Source organism: Hemitrygon akajei, chromosome 8 (assembly GCF_048418815.1).
Source record: "Hemitrygon akajei chromosome 8, sHemAka1.3, whole genome shotgun sequence".
NCBI lineage: Eukaryota > Metazoa > Chordata > Chondrichthyes > Myliobatiformes > Dasyatidae > Hemitrygon > Hemitrygon akajei.
The window spans coordinates 119,698,413-119,712,486 of NC_133131.1; the positions used below are offsets into that span (position 1 = coordinate 119,698,413).

At 39.2% G+C, this 14,074-nt stretch overlaps 1 protein-coding gene across 3 annotated transcripts in view; it reads left to right on the forward strand.

Moving 5' to 3' along the window:
- LOC140732196 (V-type proton ATPase 116 kDa subunit a 1-like) overlaps positions 1–14,074 on the forward strand; it is a 97,156-nt gene that overhangs the window by 1,243 nt on the left and 81,839 nt on the right. For all 3 annotated transcript variants that reach the window (XM_073054466.1, XM_073054468.1, XM_073054467.1), the window contains exons 5-6: positions 3,285–3,413; positions 11,373–11,482. In XM_073054466.1, the coding sequence (XP_072910567.1) occupies positions 3,285–3,413; positions 11,373–11,482 (239 nt within the window). The remainder of the gene's footprint in view (positions 1–3,284; positions 3,414–11,372; positions 11,483–14,074) is intronic.

Sequence of the window (14,074 nt, forward strand, 5' to 3'; positions counted from 1 at the left end):
AAGAAATATTGAGTCATGTTTAGATTTTAAAAATCCCTTAAGGTTGATGTTGTAGTATTACATAGCATGATTAGGTTTGCTCCTTGGAAACCTTCCATGATGTAAACATAATTGTTCTTGGTAAATAAGATTCAAAATTTAATTTAGATTTGATTTAATATTTATCACTTTCTTCTGATATATTTATGAGGAATATGCAAATTAATTACTGTATTTTACACATTGTTGTCCACTGTTGGTTATATTTTCCTTGCTGTATTTCCACACACAGATCTCATTTCCAAATGACTTTCATCTTTCACATTATTGTACTATTCACTGACTTATGAGAAGACAAGATGACTATTCCTTCTACTCCTTTTTGTTCTGTACCAATTTCCTTGTTAGAAATTGGTGAGCCACATTCAGTTAAGGAGTCAATCAAAAAATATTTTTTAAAATGTATGACTTCTGATTGAGAGTTGAATGGCCAATCACTATTCATTATTATAGTCATTTTCTTTTTATTTAGATTCTAACCTCTTCCAGTATTACTCCTTTGGTAACTATTTGGAGCATTTTGATTATCATGCATGTGACAATAATCATTCTGGACAGTACAACGATCTAGAAGTCATAGACCATAAGACATATCGTAGGAGCATAATTAGGCCCTTTGGCCCATCAAGTCTGCTCTCCCATTCCATCATGGCTGATTTATTATCCTTCTCAATCCCATTCTCCTCTCTTCACCTTTCACACCCTTACTAATCAAGCTCTGCTAATCAATTTAGTGAACCGGTTCCACAGCCATATGTAGCAATGAATTCCACAGATTCACCACCCTCTGGCTAAAGAAATTCCTCCTCATTTCTGTTCTAAAAGGACATCCCTCTATTCTGAGGCAGGTCCTCTGGCCCTAGACTCCCCCACTATAGAAAAAAATTCTCTCAACATCCACTCTATCTGTGCCTTTCAATTTTCAATAGGTTTCAGTGAAGTCCCCTGTCATTTTTTTAGCTCCAGCGAGTGTAGGCCCAGAGCCATCAAACACTCATCATATGTTAATCCTTTCATTCCTATGAACCTCTTCTGGACTCTCTCCAATGACAGCACATCTTTTCTTAGATAAGGGCCTCAAAACAGCTCACGATACTCCAAGTGTGGTCGGACCAATGCATTATAAAGCCTCAGCATTAAATACTACATTTATATTCGAGTGCTCTTGAAATGAATGCTAACTTTGCATCTGGTTTCCTTGCCACCAATTCAACCTGCAAGTTAACCTTTAGGGAATCCTACATGGGGACTCCCAAATCTCTTTACACCTCCAATTTCTGAACTTTTTCCCCATATAGGAACTAGTCAACACCTTTATTCCTTCTACCAAATTGCATGACCATACAATTCCCTTCACTATATTCCATCAGCTTCTTCTTTGCCCATTCTCCTAATCGGTCCTTCTTCCCTTCTCCCTGCTTCCTCAATTGTACCTGCCCCTTCAGCTATCTTCTTATTGTGTGCAAATTTGGACAAATAATTTGGACATCCAAATCATTTACTTATCTTCCTACTGCCTTAACAGGGACCAACCCCTGTGGAAAACCATGGTTTTTGTCTTGTTTAGGAGCCTCATGTGCAGCGCCTTATCAAAGGTCTTCTGAAAATCCAAGTAAACAATATCCACTGACTCTCTTTTGTCTATCCACCTTTTATTTCCTCAAAGAATTCAACAGATTTATCAGGCAATATTTCCCCTTAGGAAAACTATGCTGATCTTGGGTTATTTTATCATGTGCCTCCAAGTACTCCGAGTTCTGACTCCTCATCTTTTTTCTCCAGTCCTGCTGACATGTTTTGGCCCGAAATGTCAACTGTACTCTTTTCCATATATGCTGCCTGACCTGCTGAGCTCCTCCAGCATTTTGGGGTCCTTTTACCTCAAGGATTCTACATCTTCTGATCCTATCACCTCTTTCTAAGGATTTAATTTCATTTTTTACCTATCAAACCACCCCACCCGACCCCCTCTGCCTACCTACCTGTCCTGTCAATACAAGGTGTATCCCAGAATGTCAAGCTCTCAGCTATGATCTTCTTTCAGCCAAGACACAACTATGCCAAGAACATCATACCTGCCAATTTCTAACTGCGCAAAAATGATCATCTACCTTATTCCCTAGACTGTGTGCATTCAAATATAATGCCTACAGTCTTGTTTTCATCAGCTTTTTTGATTTTGCCCCATGTTACACTTCAATTCATCCCACTGACTGCAATTTTGTACTATTATTTGCCCGTCCTTCCTGACACTGCATCTGTTTGTATACCAACTACCCAACCTCAGCCATATCATTCTGGTCCCTTTCCCCCTGCCAAATTAGTTTAAACCATCCCAAACAGTTCTAGTAAACCTACCCACAAGAATATTGGTTCCCCCTTAATTTCAGGGCAACCCATCCCTTTTTGTACAGGTCAGATATTCCCAGGAAGAGAACCTAATGATCCAGAAATCTGAAACTATCCGGGCTTCTAGGATAAACATAAAACAGCATTTCTGAAATAATAAATGGCTACTAATTTCACAATTTAACACAATCACAATAGCAGAATCAGTTGGACATAATTTTTTTTCATCAGAGTGCAGTAAGATCAAGCACAATTTTATTGAAGGGGGGAAGATGTCTGTAAGGACTGGGGGGCTGCAATTTTGCTCATTGTTTGTGTGCACCTTCAGCTTGTACTGGACTTTATAATCCTATTCTCGAAGGACTATGTAGATCTCCTCTGGTTTCTAGAAATAGTTTTTGCCAATATTTTCTTCCCCAAATGGTTGTCCTCACAATCTGAGCAATGAGTGCCACAGACCCTAATGAAGTATATGATCCTATGTTCCACATAACCAAACCTTGTCACAATGGTTCAGAATAATTACAGTTAAAATTAATCCTGGAAGCTATTTCCATTGAAATGTAACAAATGTTCTAAGTACTAACTGAGAAAAATTACTCAATCTTATCTCCATAATTTCTATCTTTAAAGAATATTTATATACTTATAGATTCATAGCAATCTGTCTGTGATTTAAAGCAACAAAAAGGCAAAGTGCAAAACAATTTATATTTTGCTTATAATTTCAAAGGATATTTTAATCTTTTTTATAAAATGATCTTTTACCTATTAACATTTCAATCCATTGTTTTCTCCGTAAATTAATTTTAATTGTGCTTATCTGCTCCCTATAAGGGTTTTTAGCAGAGCAATAAGTAATTGAAGGGGTAACATCCTCGTGGTTTCTCATTTAGACTGCTTTTGAAAGGCTAGAAAAGGAGTTGAAAGAGATCAACACAAACCAAGAAGCTTTGAAAAATAATTGCCTGGAGCTGACAGAGCTAAAATTTCTTCTTCAGATAACTGAAGACTTCTTTGAAGAGGTATGTCAGTTATTACCACAGAGAGAATTTATTGCAGATGATGTTATTGCAGCATCATCAAGTAACAAGTGCCATCAAGAGAAATATTAAAGTGTTCTCTACTTGGGATAGCTCTACTAATATGTCCAATTTAGTATTTATTTTGTGTTTCATTCTTGTAACTGCTTAATAGGTAGATCTGGGATTTAAAGATTATTTTGTTTAGGAAAACATTTTTGCCAACTGTGACATTATCCTTCATCTTCCACACTAGTCCCAACACACATATTCAAACAAACGCATAAACCCACATCGAGACAGTAAATGAAAAACAAATTAAAAATGCAGATGTTGTAAATCTGAAATAAAAACAGAAAATGCTGGAAATACTTAGCAGGAAAGGCAGCATATGTAGAGAGAGAAACAGAGTTAGTGTTTCAGGTCAGGAACTTTTTATTCATCATTACACTACTCTTCCATACTGTTAGGATTGGAAGACTCTTGGCTGTTAGTCAGGCAGTTACTTTATCCTTGCCCAAATTATTATATAACTGATAACCAAAACTGTGAAAAGAAAACAAAATAATTAAGGCCACTGGACAATTTTTTTCTAGGCTGCTTAGAGATAAACTCCGAGACACTCCTGGATGAATAACAACCTCCAGGTCACTGTCTATTTGGTGGAGACTCTTGCTTACTAGAAGTTCAAGAACAAAGCAGAACCTTGCCTGCATTTGGCATAGATGTAGCCCTGATAAAACAGTCAGATTCAATGACAGAGACAATTCTCAGAAATTAACTGTAGTAGACATAGGTCCTTACAGAAAGGTGGAATATTAAAAGTAGATCTGCATATGCAGGAATTTGAAGCAACAAACAATTTGCTGAAGACACTCAACATTTTGGGTCAAAATGTCCTGATGAAGAGTCTCTGCCCGAAACGTCGACCGTGCTTCTTCTTATAGATGCTGCCTGGCCTGCTGTGTTCCACCAGCATTTTGTGTGTGTTATTTTGGGTCAAACCCTTGCTTCGGGCTTTAGAAGTACTACTCATAAAATATTGGGACAGCATAAGGTGAGGCCAGGAGAGCTGCCCTGTACTTCTGTACACAATGAAGATGGGAATGCAAAGTAGGCAAAAAATATAGGGATGTGTGTGTATTTTGTTGGAAAGGTTGGATAACCAGAATTTCGAGAACCAGATTTGATGCTAATACTGCAACTGTATGAACAGTGAACTAGTTGCATGTACTTCAGCAGGGACTTTATCTCTGATCTGCATAGTCAAGGAGCAGAACCCAGAAATGGGACCCTGTAGAATTAAAAACAGGCCATTGCATTTAGTTTCCATGCTTCTGGATCTTTTAACATACCGTACCTGTAGTACATATCAATTGTACACCACTGGCATTTAGGGCACCAATGAAGGTCCTCCATCTCTAGCAGTGTCCAGGGCATCCAAGAGGATCAAAACCTCATTGCATTTGGAGGCTTGCGTGCTTCAATGACCCAGAGAGTTATGTTGGCTGAAATCACGGTTTTATGCCTTGGCTCTTGTTAGGGTCACCCATGCCAAACAGGTCAGAGGGTAGAGAACATACTAAGAGTGGTCCACCGGTCCTCCAGGTTCTGGGCTTCAGCTCAGGAATAACAACTCTGCCTAGTAAAACAAAATCGTTACTGAAACAGCAATGAAAAATCCTTCTACATCATCACATTTACCTACGGTAAAACAGTAGTTTAATAATGACCTGTTAAAGAGACAGGAGTGATTTTCCCAACTGTGGTGGGTTTCCTATTGACAAAATATTTCATTATCTTTATTTTGCCTTCTAGATGATTATTGTCTTCCCTTGGTCAACTGGAAGAATTACAGTCACCATAAGAATTTGCATGCCAATAATACTTCACTTATTCCAAGATACCACTTTGAAATTTAAACTAAAAATATAAACTAGAAACTAATGCCTGTATATTGGGTGTGTTCATGAGGTACACATTTTGAAAGTTTTAAACGTATTCAAGTAGAGGAGAAAATGGAATCTTGGCTCCTGTACCAAAAGAATGCCTGACTGTTCTTCTTTGAGAGTCTTATTCCCTCAACCTCGCAGTTACTCAGTGAGAATCAAAATTATAGAAAGTATTCAAATTGGCTCTAATGATTCCTATTCAATCATATAATCCAAACTTCATTATAAGCAAATTTTGACTTCTAATTATTAAATTCTGACTTAGGGGACTAAATATTGGAACCTTAAGGAAAAGTTACATCTATTCTTTAAATCCATCTGCCATTCTTGCTGCCTATCCTATGTGGACATTAGATGATACCTAATGTCATCATTAGGCATCATCTAATGTCCACATCATTCTTTTGGGCACCATCAGGCTTTATAACCTTTACGTCCCCCTAAGGTACAATGTCTCAGTCTTTCCTCCCACCATCTTCAATACCTCACACTGCCCAATGACCTACCACATCAGGTCTGGGATTTCAGACCAGGCTGTGTCTGGTTTGAGTGATGAGACAGTGCAGAGAACAAAGCAGTTTTGGAGTAATCATATCCAACTCTGAGCCAATGGTTAATGAGCACAGGAGAATTTTCAGTAGTTCCTGTGAAAGAACAGGGAATAGTCCACAAATGAGCACATACTTCAGACTATTTGATGATAGTGTGAACTCTATTCGGAATAAATATTGTCACCCTCTCGTTACTCTGAATTCCAAATGATTATGTCTATGATTCTATTCCTAAAGCAGATAAGTTTATTTACTTACTGTCTCTCCAATGATCAACAGCTTGTCAGGCATCATATGCGAATTTGTTTGTGATATGAATAGCAGATTGGAAGAAGAAATAACAACGGAACTACAAACAAAAATTGAGAATGTTGTAAACACTCAGCAGGTCTGCCAGCATCTGTAGAAAGAAAAACAGAGCTACTGATTTAAGCAAAGACTTTTTAACTGATCAGTAAAGTTTAGTAGAGCTACCTTTGTTTCCTATTTACCTCTGAGCTTTATTACAAGGAGATTGAGAAATAAAATAACATACCAGTCATGTTCACTTACTGCCAGATATATACCTATTTCCACTTTCTAATGGACCTTGATCCTGCCAAAAGCACCTTAGATCCTAACTTAAGTTTAAAATGTAATTGTTTTGTAATACCACAGTCAAATAATGTCCACTCTGAACAATATTTAAAGTGATTTTAATTACATCCTCATGAGCAACATACAATAGCTGCCATTTCAGAGAGCATTGTGTGAGAGAAACTTTGCTTTGCCAGACTGGTTACGTCATTCCTGCAACAAGAAATGTAACTGACAGATGGCAAAGTATTGTTTAGAGCAGTCGAAGGTATTACAGTTTCGTACTTTACAAATGGCACCTTCCAAGCTGTTACAAGAGATAGCAGCAGAGCCAGCCTGTTTGCTGTTCAAACATACATTACAAAATGATAAATCTCTTGTTTGCTAGACATTCATTCACCATGGATTACTGGAAGCAGCAACTAGAAATCGGAGTTTCACCAGTCCAGGGCATCACTATATGAAGCTATGGCTTTATTCAGATGATTTAACCTCAGGAAAGTACAGTAATGCCCTATTACTGGATGTTCACCAAATGTCCATCATGGTTTTTACCACTCACAAGGTGCTTTTATGTTGCACCGATCCACCAAATCCCTACCCTGTGTCCCATGACGGGAAGTGTGAGGCTGGAAACTGAAGGACAGGAGGTACCATCAGAATATCTGTCTTGCAAGAAAAAAAACTGCAATTCTGTTTTTATATTCTATGTTTAATGTAATTAAAATGGGTGTTACAATATGGTTCTGATAGCCTTGAAAACCCTAAAAAAAACTTCATAAATTACCAAACTATTTCTTGTACCTTCAGCCAAATTACATTACAGAAATGAGAAATCTAGTGCTGTATCAGCAAATCAATTGCATTTCAGCAAAACCTAGAGAATATAAACAGAAAGTGCTGGAAATAATAGGTAAGAACTCTATAGCTACCATTTCAGCCCAATAACCTTTCATCAAAATCTGACAGCTCCCTTATCCACCTTCTTCACATACAACATTGACAATAAAAAGTATCAATCCTCTGAAAGCTAGTACATTTAAAATTACTGCATAGTAAACAAGACTGTAGGAAGCATAACGTACAGTGCCTTGAAAAAGTATTCGGCCTCCACAATTATTTTCACATTTTACTGTCTCATTTTCGAAATTTAAAACATATTGAAGTAGGATATTTTGAGCTAATCATTTTGTATCATGTCAAATCAAAAGAAAAATTCTAAAATTCAAAAACCTATCAACAATTTACTTAAAATTAAAAACCAAAATTGTGAGGCTGGAAAAGTTTCCTTCCCCTTTATAATTACTACTCTAACTTTCCTCCGGCGAGATACTATATGTCACCTTTGCAACTACCCAATTTGTTGATATAGTGACGTACAAAAAAGCTGGATGAACTCAGCAGGTCGGGCAGCATCGGTTGAAAGAAGCAGTCAACGTCTTGGGTTGAGACCCTTGGTCAGGACACATCTGTTGCTTCTTTCAACGCATGCTGCCCGACCTGCTGAGTTCATCCAGCTTTTTTGTACATCTTGATTTGACCACAGCATCTGCAGTGTACTTTGTTGTTGATATAGTGTAGGAAGTCAGAGGATCACCTGAATAAATACCCCTCTCTCTGTAAGGTCCAACAGTATGATAGATGTTCAACAGACCAAACCAAAATGAAACAAAAAACAGCATTCAAGGCAAGTCAGGGAAATGATAATGGAGAAGTTCAAATCTGGGGAACAGTACAAGGCCGTATCAAAGGCACTGAACACACCTTGGAGCTCAGTGCAGTCCATCATGGAGAAGTGGAAAAGATATGAAACCACAGCCACACTGCCTAAGTCAGGCCGCCCCTTTGTACTTCATCACCGGAGAAATATGGCACACATAGGAGAGGTTACTGTGATGCCAACAGGCACTCTGAGTGAGCAGCAATAGTCAATGGCTGCAATTAGAGATGAAGTTCATGGCTCCACAATCTCTAAGGCCTTGCATAAAAAGTGTATTTATGGAAGAATGGCAAGGAAGAAACCCTGGCTAAAAAACAAATATATACCCTTGTCCATAAAGACTTTACAAGCCATCACTTAGAAAATACTATAAAGATGTGGAAAAAGGTCTTGTGGTTAGATGAAACTAAAGTAGAACATTTTAGCCTTAAGATTAAGCGGTACATGTGGTGTAAATCTTATACTATGCATCAGCTAGGTAACACCATTCCTGCTGTAAAGTTTGGTGGTGGTAGCATCACGTTATGGGGATGCTTTTTAGCAGCAGGGACTGGAAATCTGGTCAGGATTGATGGGAAGATGAAGACTGCTAAATACAGAGAGATCCTGGATAAAAACTTGCCGGAAAGCTTAAAATCGGGAGGAAATTCATCTTTCAGAAGGGCAAAATTCCAAAGCACACTAACAGAACAACCATGGAGTGGCTTAAAATGAAGAAAATTGATGCCTTTGAGTCTTCCGGTCAGTAGCCTGACCTCAATTTGATTGAACATCACTGGCAAGACTACAAGATTGCTGTCCACCTGTGGTGAACTACATATACCTGTCTGGACACGCCCCCCCCCCCCCCCCCAGCTGACTGCTTCTGTGGCTCCTCCCACAGACCCCAGTATAAAGGCGATTGGAGCCTGAGCCCTGGTCTCAGTCTCCAGGATGTAGTATGGTGGTCAATTGCTGCTTGTTCTCTCTTCCAGCCAATAAAAGCCTATATCTCGCCTCACGTCTCGGAGAGTTATTGATGGTGCGTCACCACCACCACTCCCCAACTAACACGTACAGTTTGAGCAGTTTTGCTGGGAGGAATGGGCAAATATTGCTCTATCATGGTGGTCAAAGCAAATAGAGACTTACCTGTATCCAAGAAGACTCTAATAGCTGCGAGAGGTGGTTTAACTAAGTACTGAGCAAAGGGGGATGAATACTTTTGAATTGCTGACATTTCAGTTTTTAAATCTTTAGTTTTTCATGCTTTACAATTTTTTTCTGTTTATTTGGGGACTCTACTATGATAAAAGAGCATATAATTCACAAATAAATATTCTCAGTTAAAGTGATCAAAATTGCTGGTTAATACCCATTTATGTGAACATAGGGTTGGGGGATGAATATTTTTACAAAGCACTGTATCATTCATCATACTTGCTGGGAAGTGTGTTTCCTCATTCCCTTCTATCCTGCATGAGAAAGGAATAATTCAAAGTTAAAATCCAACTAATTGTCATATGCACAAGTACAGGAATGCACAGGTACAATGGAAAAAATACTTGTAGCAGCAGCACAGGCACATAGCATCAAATACACAACATTCAAAAGAAATAAAAACATAAATTATGCACAACTTTTGCAAGAAAGAACACAATTACAATAAATAGCAAAGCTATTGTAGTACAAAATGATCTAAACAGCCATACAGTTGGGGTAGTGATTAAAACTGCACAGGTTGGTTCAAGAACCAAACGATTGAAGAGAAACTGTCCTTGAATCTGGTGGTGTGGGACTTTAGGTTTCAGTACCTCCTTACCAATGGAATTTTACACATTCCTCGGCATAGTAATGAAGGAATTAGTGTTAAAATGGAAGCTGACAAGAAGATAATAAATTTCCAGTTATCACAAGTTGTGTGAAGGTTTATGAGATGTACAAATTGGAGTCAAGAGGCACTATTCCCATTGTTCATCAAATAATAGAGTTAAATAATGATCTTCAAAATGCCATATGATTAATTGTTATACATTCACCGTGAAGTGCAAAATTCAAACATCTGCCCAAATACTTCAGTTTAGTTTGCATATGAAATCATACTCAATCAGCATTAGAATTACATTTTTTATGTATGATTTCTCAAAAGTCTACAAAGGACTTTCAACTCAAATATATTAAAGATTAAACAGGATTATGTAAGAAACAGGTTCTGATCAGAATACTTAAACATTCGTGGTCAGATTTGATTTGCTGTCTTCATCGTTTCATCGCCACATATTGCTCAGCTTATGAATAAATGTTCAGCATCACACACAAAATGATGGAGGAACTCAGCAGGCCAGGCATCATCTGTGGAAAAAAGCACAGCCGACGTTTCAGGCTGAGACTGTCCGGCAGGACTAAATGTTTAGTTTTGGTTTACTAACAAATGTGATACTACTTTTTAAGAGGACAGAATATGTCGTCCAGTGCATTATAGCATGACACGTTTAAAACTGTTGGAGATGATGCAAGTTACAGTATTTATGAACACTCGCAATTTACTAGGAGGGAACAACATTGTAGCAGCTGTAGAACTGCCTCGCCCCTACACATCTGGATCAGGGTGCTGCTTCAAAATCTATCTTATCTCCATATTAAACCTCCCAAAATTGAAATATTTTATCCCCATTAGTAATGAAATTTGCAAGGAAAATATCCCCAAAGCAAGCCACAGTTTCCGGGATCAACACCTTGGAGATGTGGGGGAGGAGATTGGGGTGGGGTGGGCAGAGAGAAGGGAAGGAGCAGAGGGGGGAAGGCATCAAGTATACAGCCCAAATTTTCTGGATATCCATTACCAATACTTAATTTACATGATTTCCAGCTGAGCTGACAATCTCTTGACAGGGTCAGTACTGGCATCAGCACTGAGCTCATTCAACACCTCAAACAGGCTGGGCATCTGTGAGCTTTCAGTAATAAAAATTGTTTTTTTATCAATTTGTTCTATTCTCATTTGTAGGAATAAATTAGATTCTTTTACAATAGTCCTGCAAATGGGTCTTCTGCATGGGTGCCCTGTATTTACATAATTGATAAACAATCTTCACTTCATGGAAAACAAGCTTTTAGTCTGCAGTAGTCGAAGAATAAAAGCACTTTGCAGCCATTAAAGTGCATTGGGCTTTGTCTTCTCCAGGCGGAATCCCAGCTGTCAGGCTCCGAGCTGCCCTCTGAAGAGTCCGTCTACGTAACAGGGTTTTCAAGGAGACATAGCAGTACTAGCGGAGGAGGTCGTCTGAAACTGGGGTAAATATGGTCCTTTAAATGGCAGTCTACAACAGGCTTTACTAGCACAAAATATTCAGAAATACAATTGGCAGAAACAGCTCAAAGGGATGAAACACACAGCACATGAAATATGCAGTTTACAGTTCTCTCCTTCCCTACAGGTTGTTGCTCTGACAGACTCTTCCATCCTTTTCCAGATAATTTGACTTTCTACATTTTAGTTTTATTTTCATTTAGAATTCAGCTAGCTATGTTTGTTACAAGTTAAATTATGCAGTGTGGTTTCCTCTAGAAGTGCTGAAAATGTGTAGAAGGTAGTCTGCAATACATAACCTGTAGTCCTTGGGTTTGTATTTCTTTATATTTCTGAAATCTTTAATTACAAAAATATAATATTTATGCCTGTGTACTGGCTGGATTGACTCGTTTTTGATAATGCTGGAAGGATGTCAGCAACAGGTACATCCTATTAACTAAGTCAGTTTGCCTCTGCTGAATAAACAAACATCAGTTACACTGCCTCTCTCCAGGATGTACAAGACAGCTTTTAAGAGCAGCATATGATTGAGCCCACTAGAAGAAAGGCAATTCTGGATTGGGTGTTGTGTAATGAACCAGATTTGATTAGGGAGCTTAAGGTAAAGGAGCTCTTGGGAGACAGTGATTAGAATTTAATTACAGTTTGAGAGGGAGAAGATAAAGTCAGATGTATCAGTATTACAGTGGAGTAAAGGGAATTACAAAAGTCATGAGAGAGGAGCTGGCCAAAGTTGATTGAAATGCTCAGATATACAAATATTAGAAGAAAAGTAAGAAAGAATAAAAAAAAGGTTACCTCAAACAGTCTAACAGGAGGGGATCATCACTTTCCCGGCTATAGATTAACTGAGGGTAAGAATGACCTCATATAGAGCTCTTTGGAGCAGCACAGTTTCAAAATGTTTCAAAGGTTTCATTTAATGTCAGAGAAATGTATACAATATACATCCTCAAATTCTTTTTCTTCGCAAACATCCACAGAAACAGAGCAGTGCCCCAAAGAATGAATGACAGTTAAATGTTAGAACCCTAAGCGCCCCCCAGCTCCATCCCCACACGTAAGCAGCAGCAGAGCAATGATCCCCCCCCCCCCCCACCAGCAGAAAAAAGCATCGGCACCCTCCACTGAGCACTCAGGCGTGCAGCAAAGCATCAATAAAGACACAGACTTGCAGTACCCCAAAGACTACTCGTTCACCCGGTAATTCGACACACCACAGGCTCTCTCTCCCCAGTAAGGGAAAAAGAGGTACCTCCGTTTCACAGCAAAAGGGGAGACATAACAAACAACTCGCTGATTTACGATGTTAAAACTCCATTGTGTCTCTTTTTCCGAGCTCTGTGCCCAAAGAACTCGGGTCTCTGGACACACAGCCAGCAGCCTGCTTGCTGCTTTCCATCTTCTGTCTCCCACAGCACACCGAATTCCTGCAGAGGCACCAAACTCGAGTCCACCCGCCTCCAGAGCCACGAAATCCCAAAACCCTGAAGGCGTGCTAGTCTTCTCAGACGCCTCCTTGGTATATCGAATGACAGCCAGTCGCGAGACCCCCGAGAGCAGGTCTCGTTCCTGCAAAGAACTGTAGTCAGTGTGTAACTCCAGGTCAGGGTCTTCAAAAGAACCCTGAAAGGAAAAAGTAGAGATATTAAAGATAGAAATAGAGCTGTTTCTGAAGATGCATGCTAAGGAGTTGCCGTTTGGCACCATCATCTCCTAAGTTCCACCAACTGAAGTTGTCTTAGTCTATACTAAAAGTGCTCCTCTGTTCAGAGGGTGAGAAACATTGTCCAGAGTTGCCAGGATTTTCTGTAGGGTCCTTTGTTCTACCACAGTCTCCAGTGTGTCCAGTTTGACTCCTATGACAGAGCCAGCCTTTCTACTCAGGTTATTGAGCCTCTTGGCATTACCCGTGTTGATGCCATTGCCCCAGCAAACCACTGCATAGGAGATTGTACTGGCAATGACAGACTGGCAGAAAATGTGAAGGAGAGGCCTACATACTCTAAAGGACCTCAATGTCCTCAGGAAGTAGAGGTGACTCTGGCCCTACTTGTACACAGCCCGTTTGTTGGTGCTCCACTCAAGCCTGTCATCCTGATTGCCTTTAGTGGTTGAGATGTTGGAGTCCATTATTAGGAATGAGGTTTCAGGGTACTTAGGGGCACATGAGAAAATAGGCCATTATCAGCATGGTTTTCTTAAGGAGGAATCTTGCCTGACAAATCTGTTGAAATTTTTTGAAAAAATAACAGGCAGGTAGACAAAGGAGATGTTGTTTACTTGGATATTCAGCAAGCCTTTAACACAGCAACATACGTGAGGCTGCTTAACAAGATAAGTGTTCATGATGTTACAAGAATGATACTAGCATGCATAGAAGATTGGCTTACTGGCAGGAGACAACGAGTGGGAATAAAGGGAGCCTTTTCTGCTTGGCTGCCAGTGGCAAATAGTGTTCTGCAGGGGTCAGTATAGGGTCTCCATTTCACATTGTATCTCAACAATTTGGATGATGGAATTGATGCCTTTGTTGTCACGTTTGCAGATGATACACAGACACATGGAGGGGC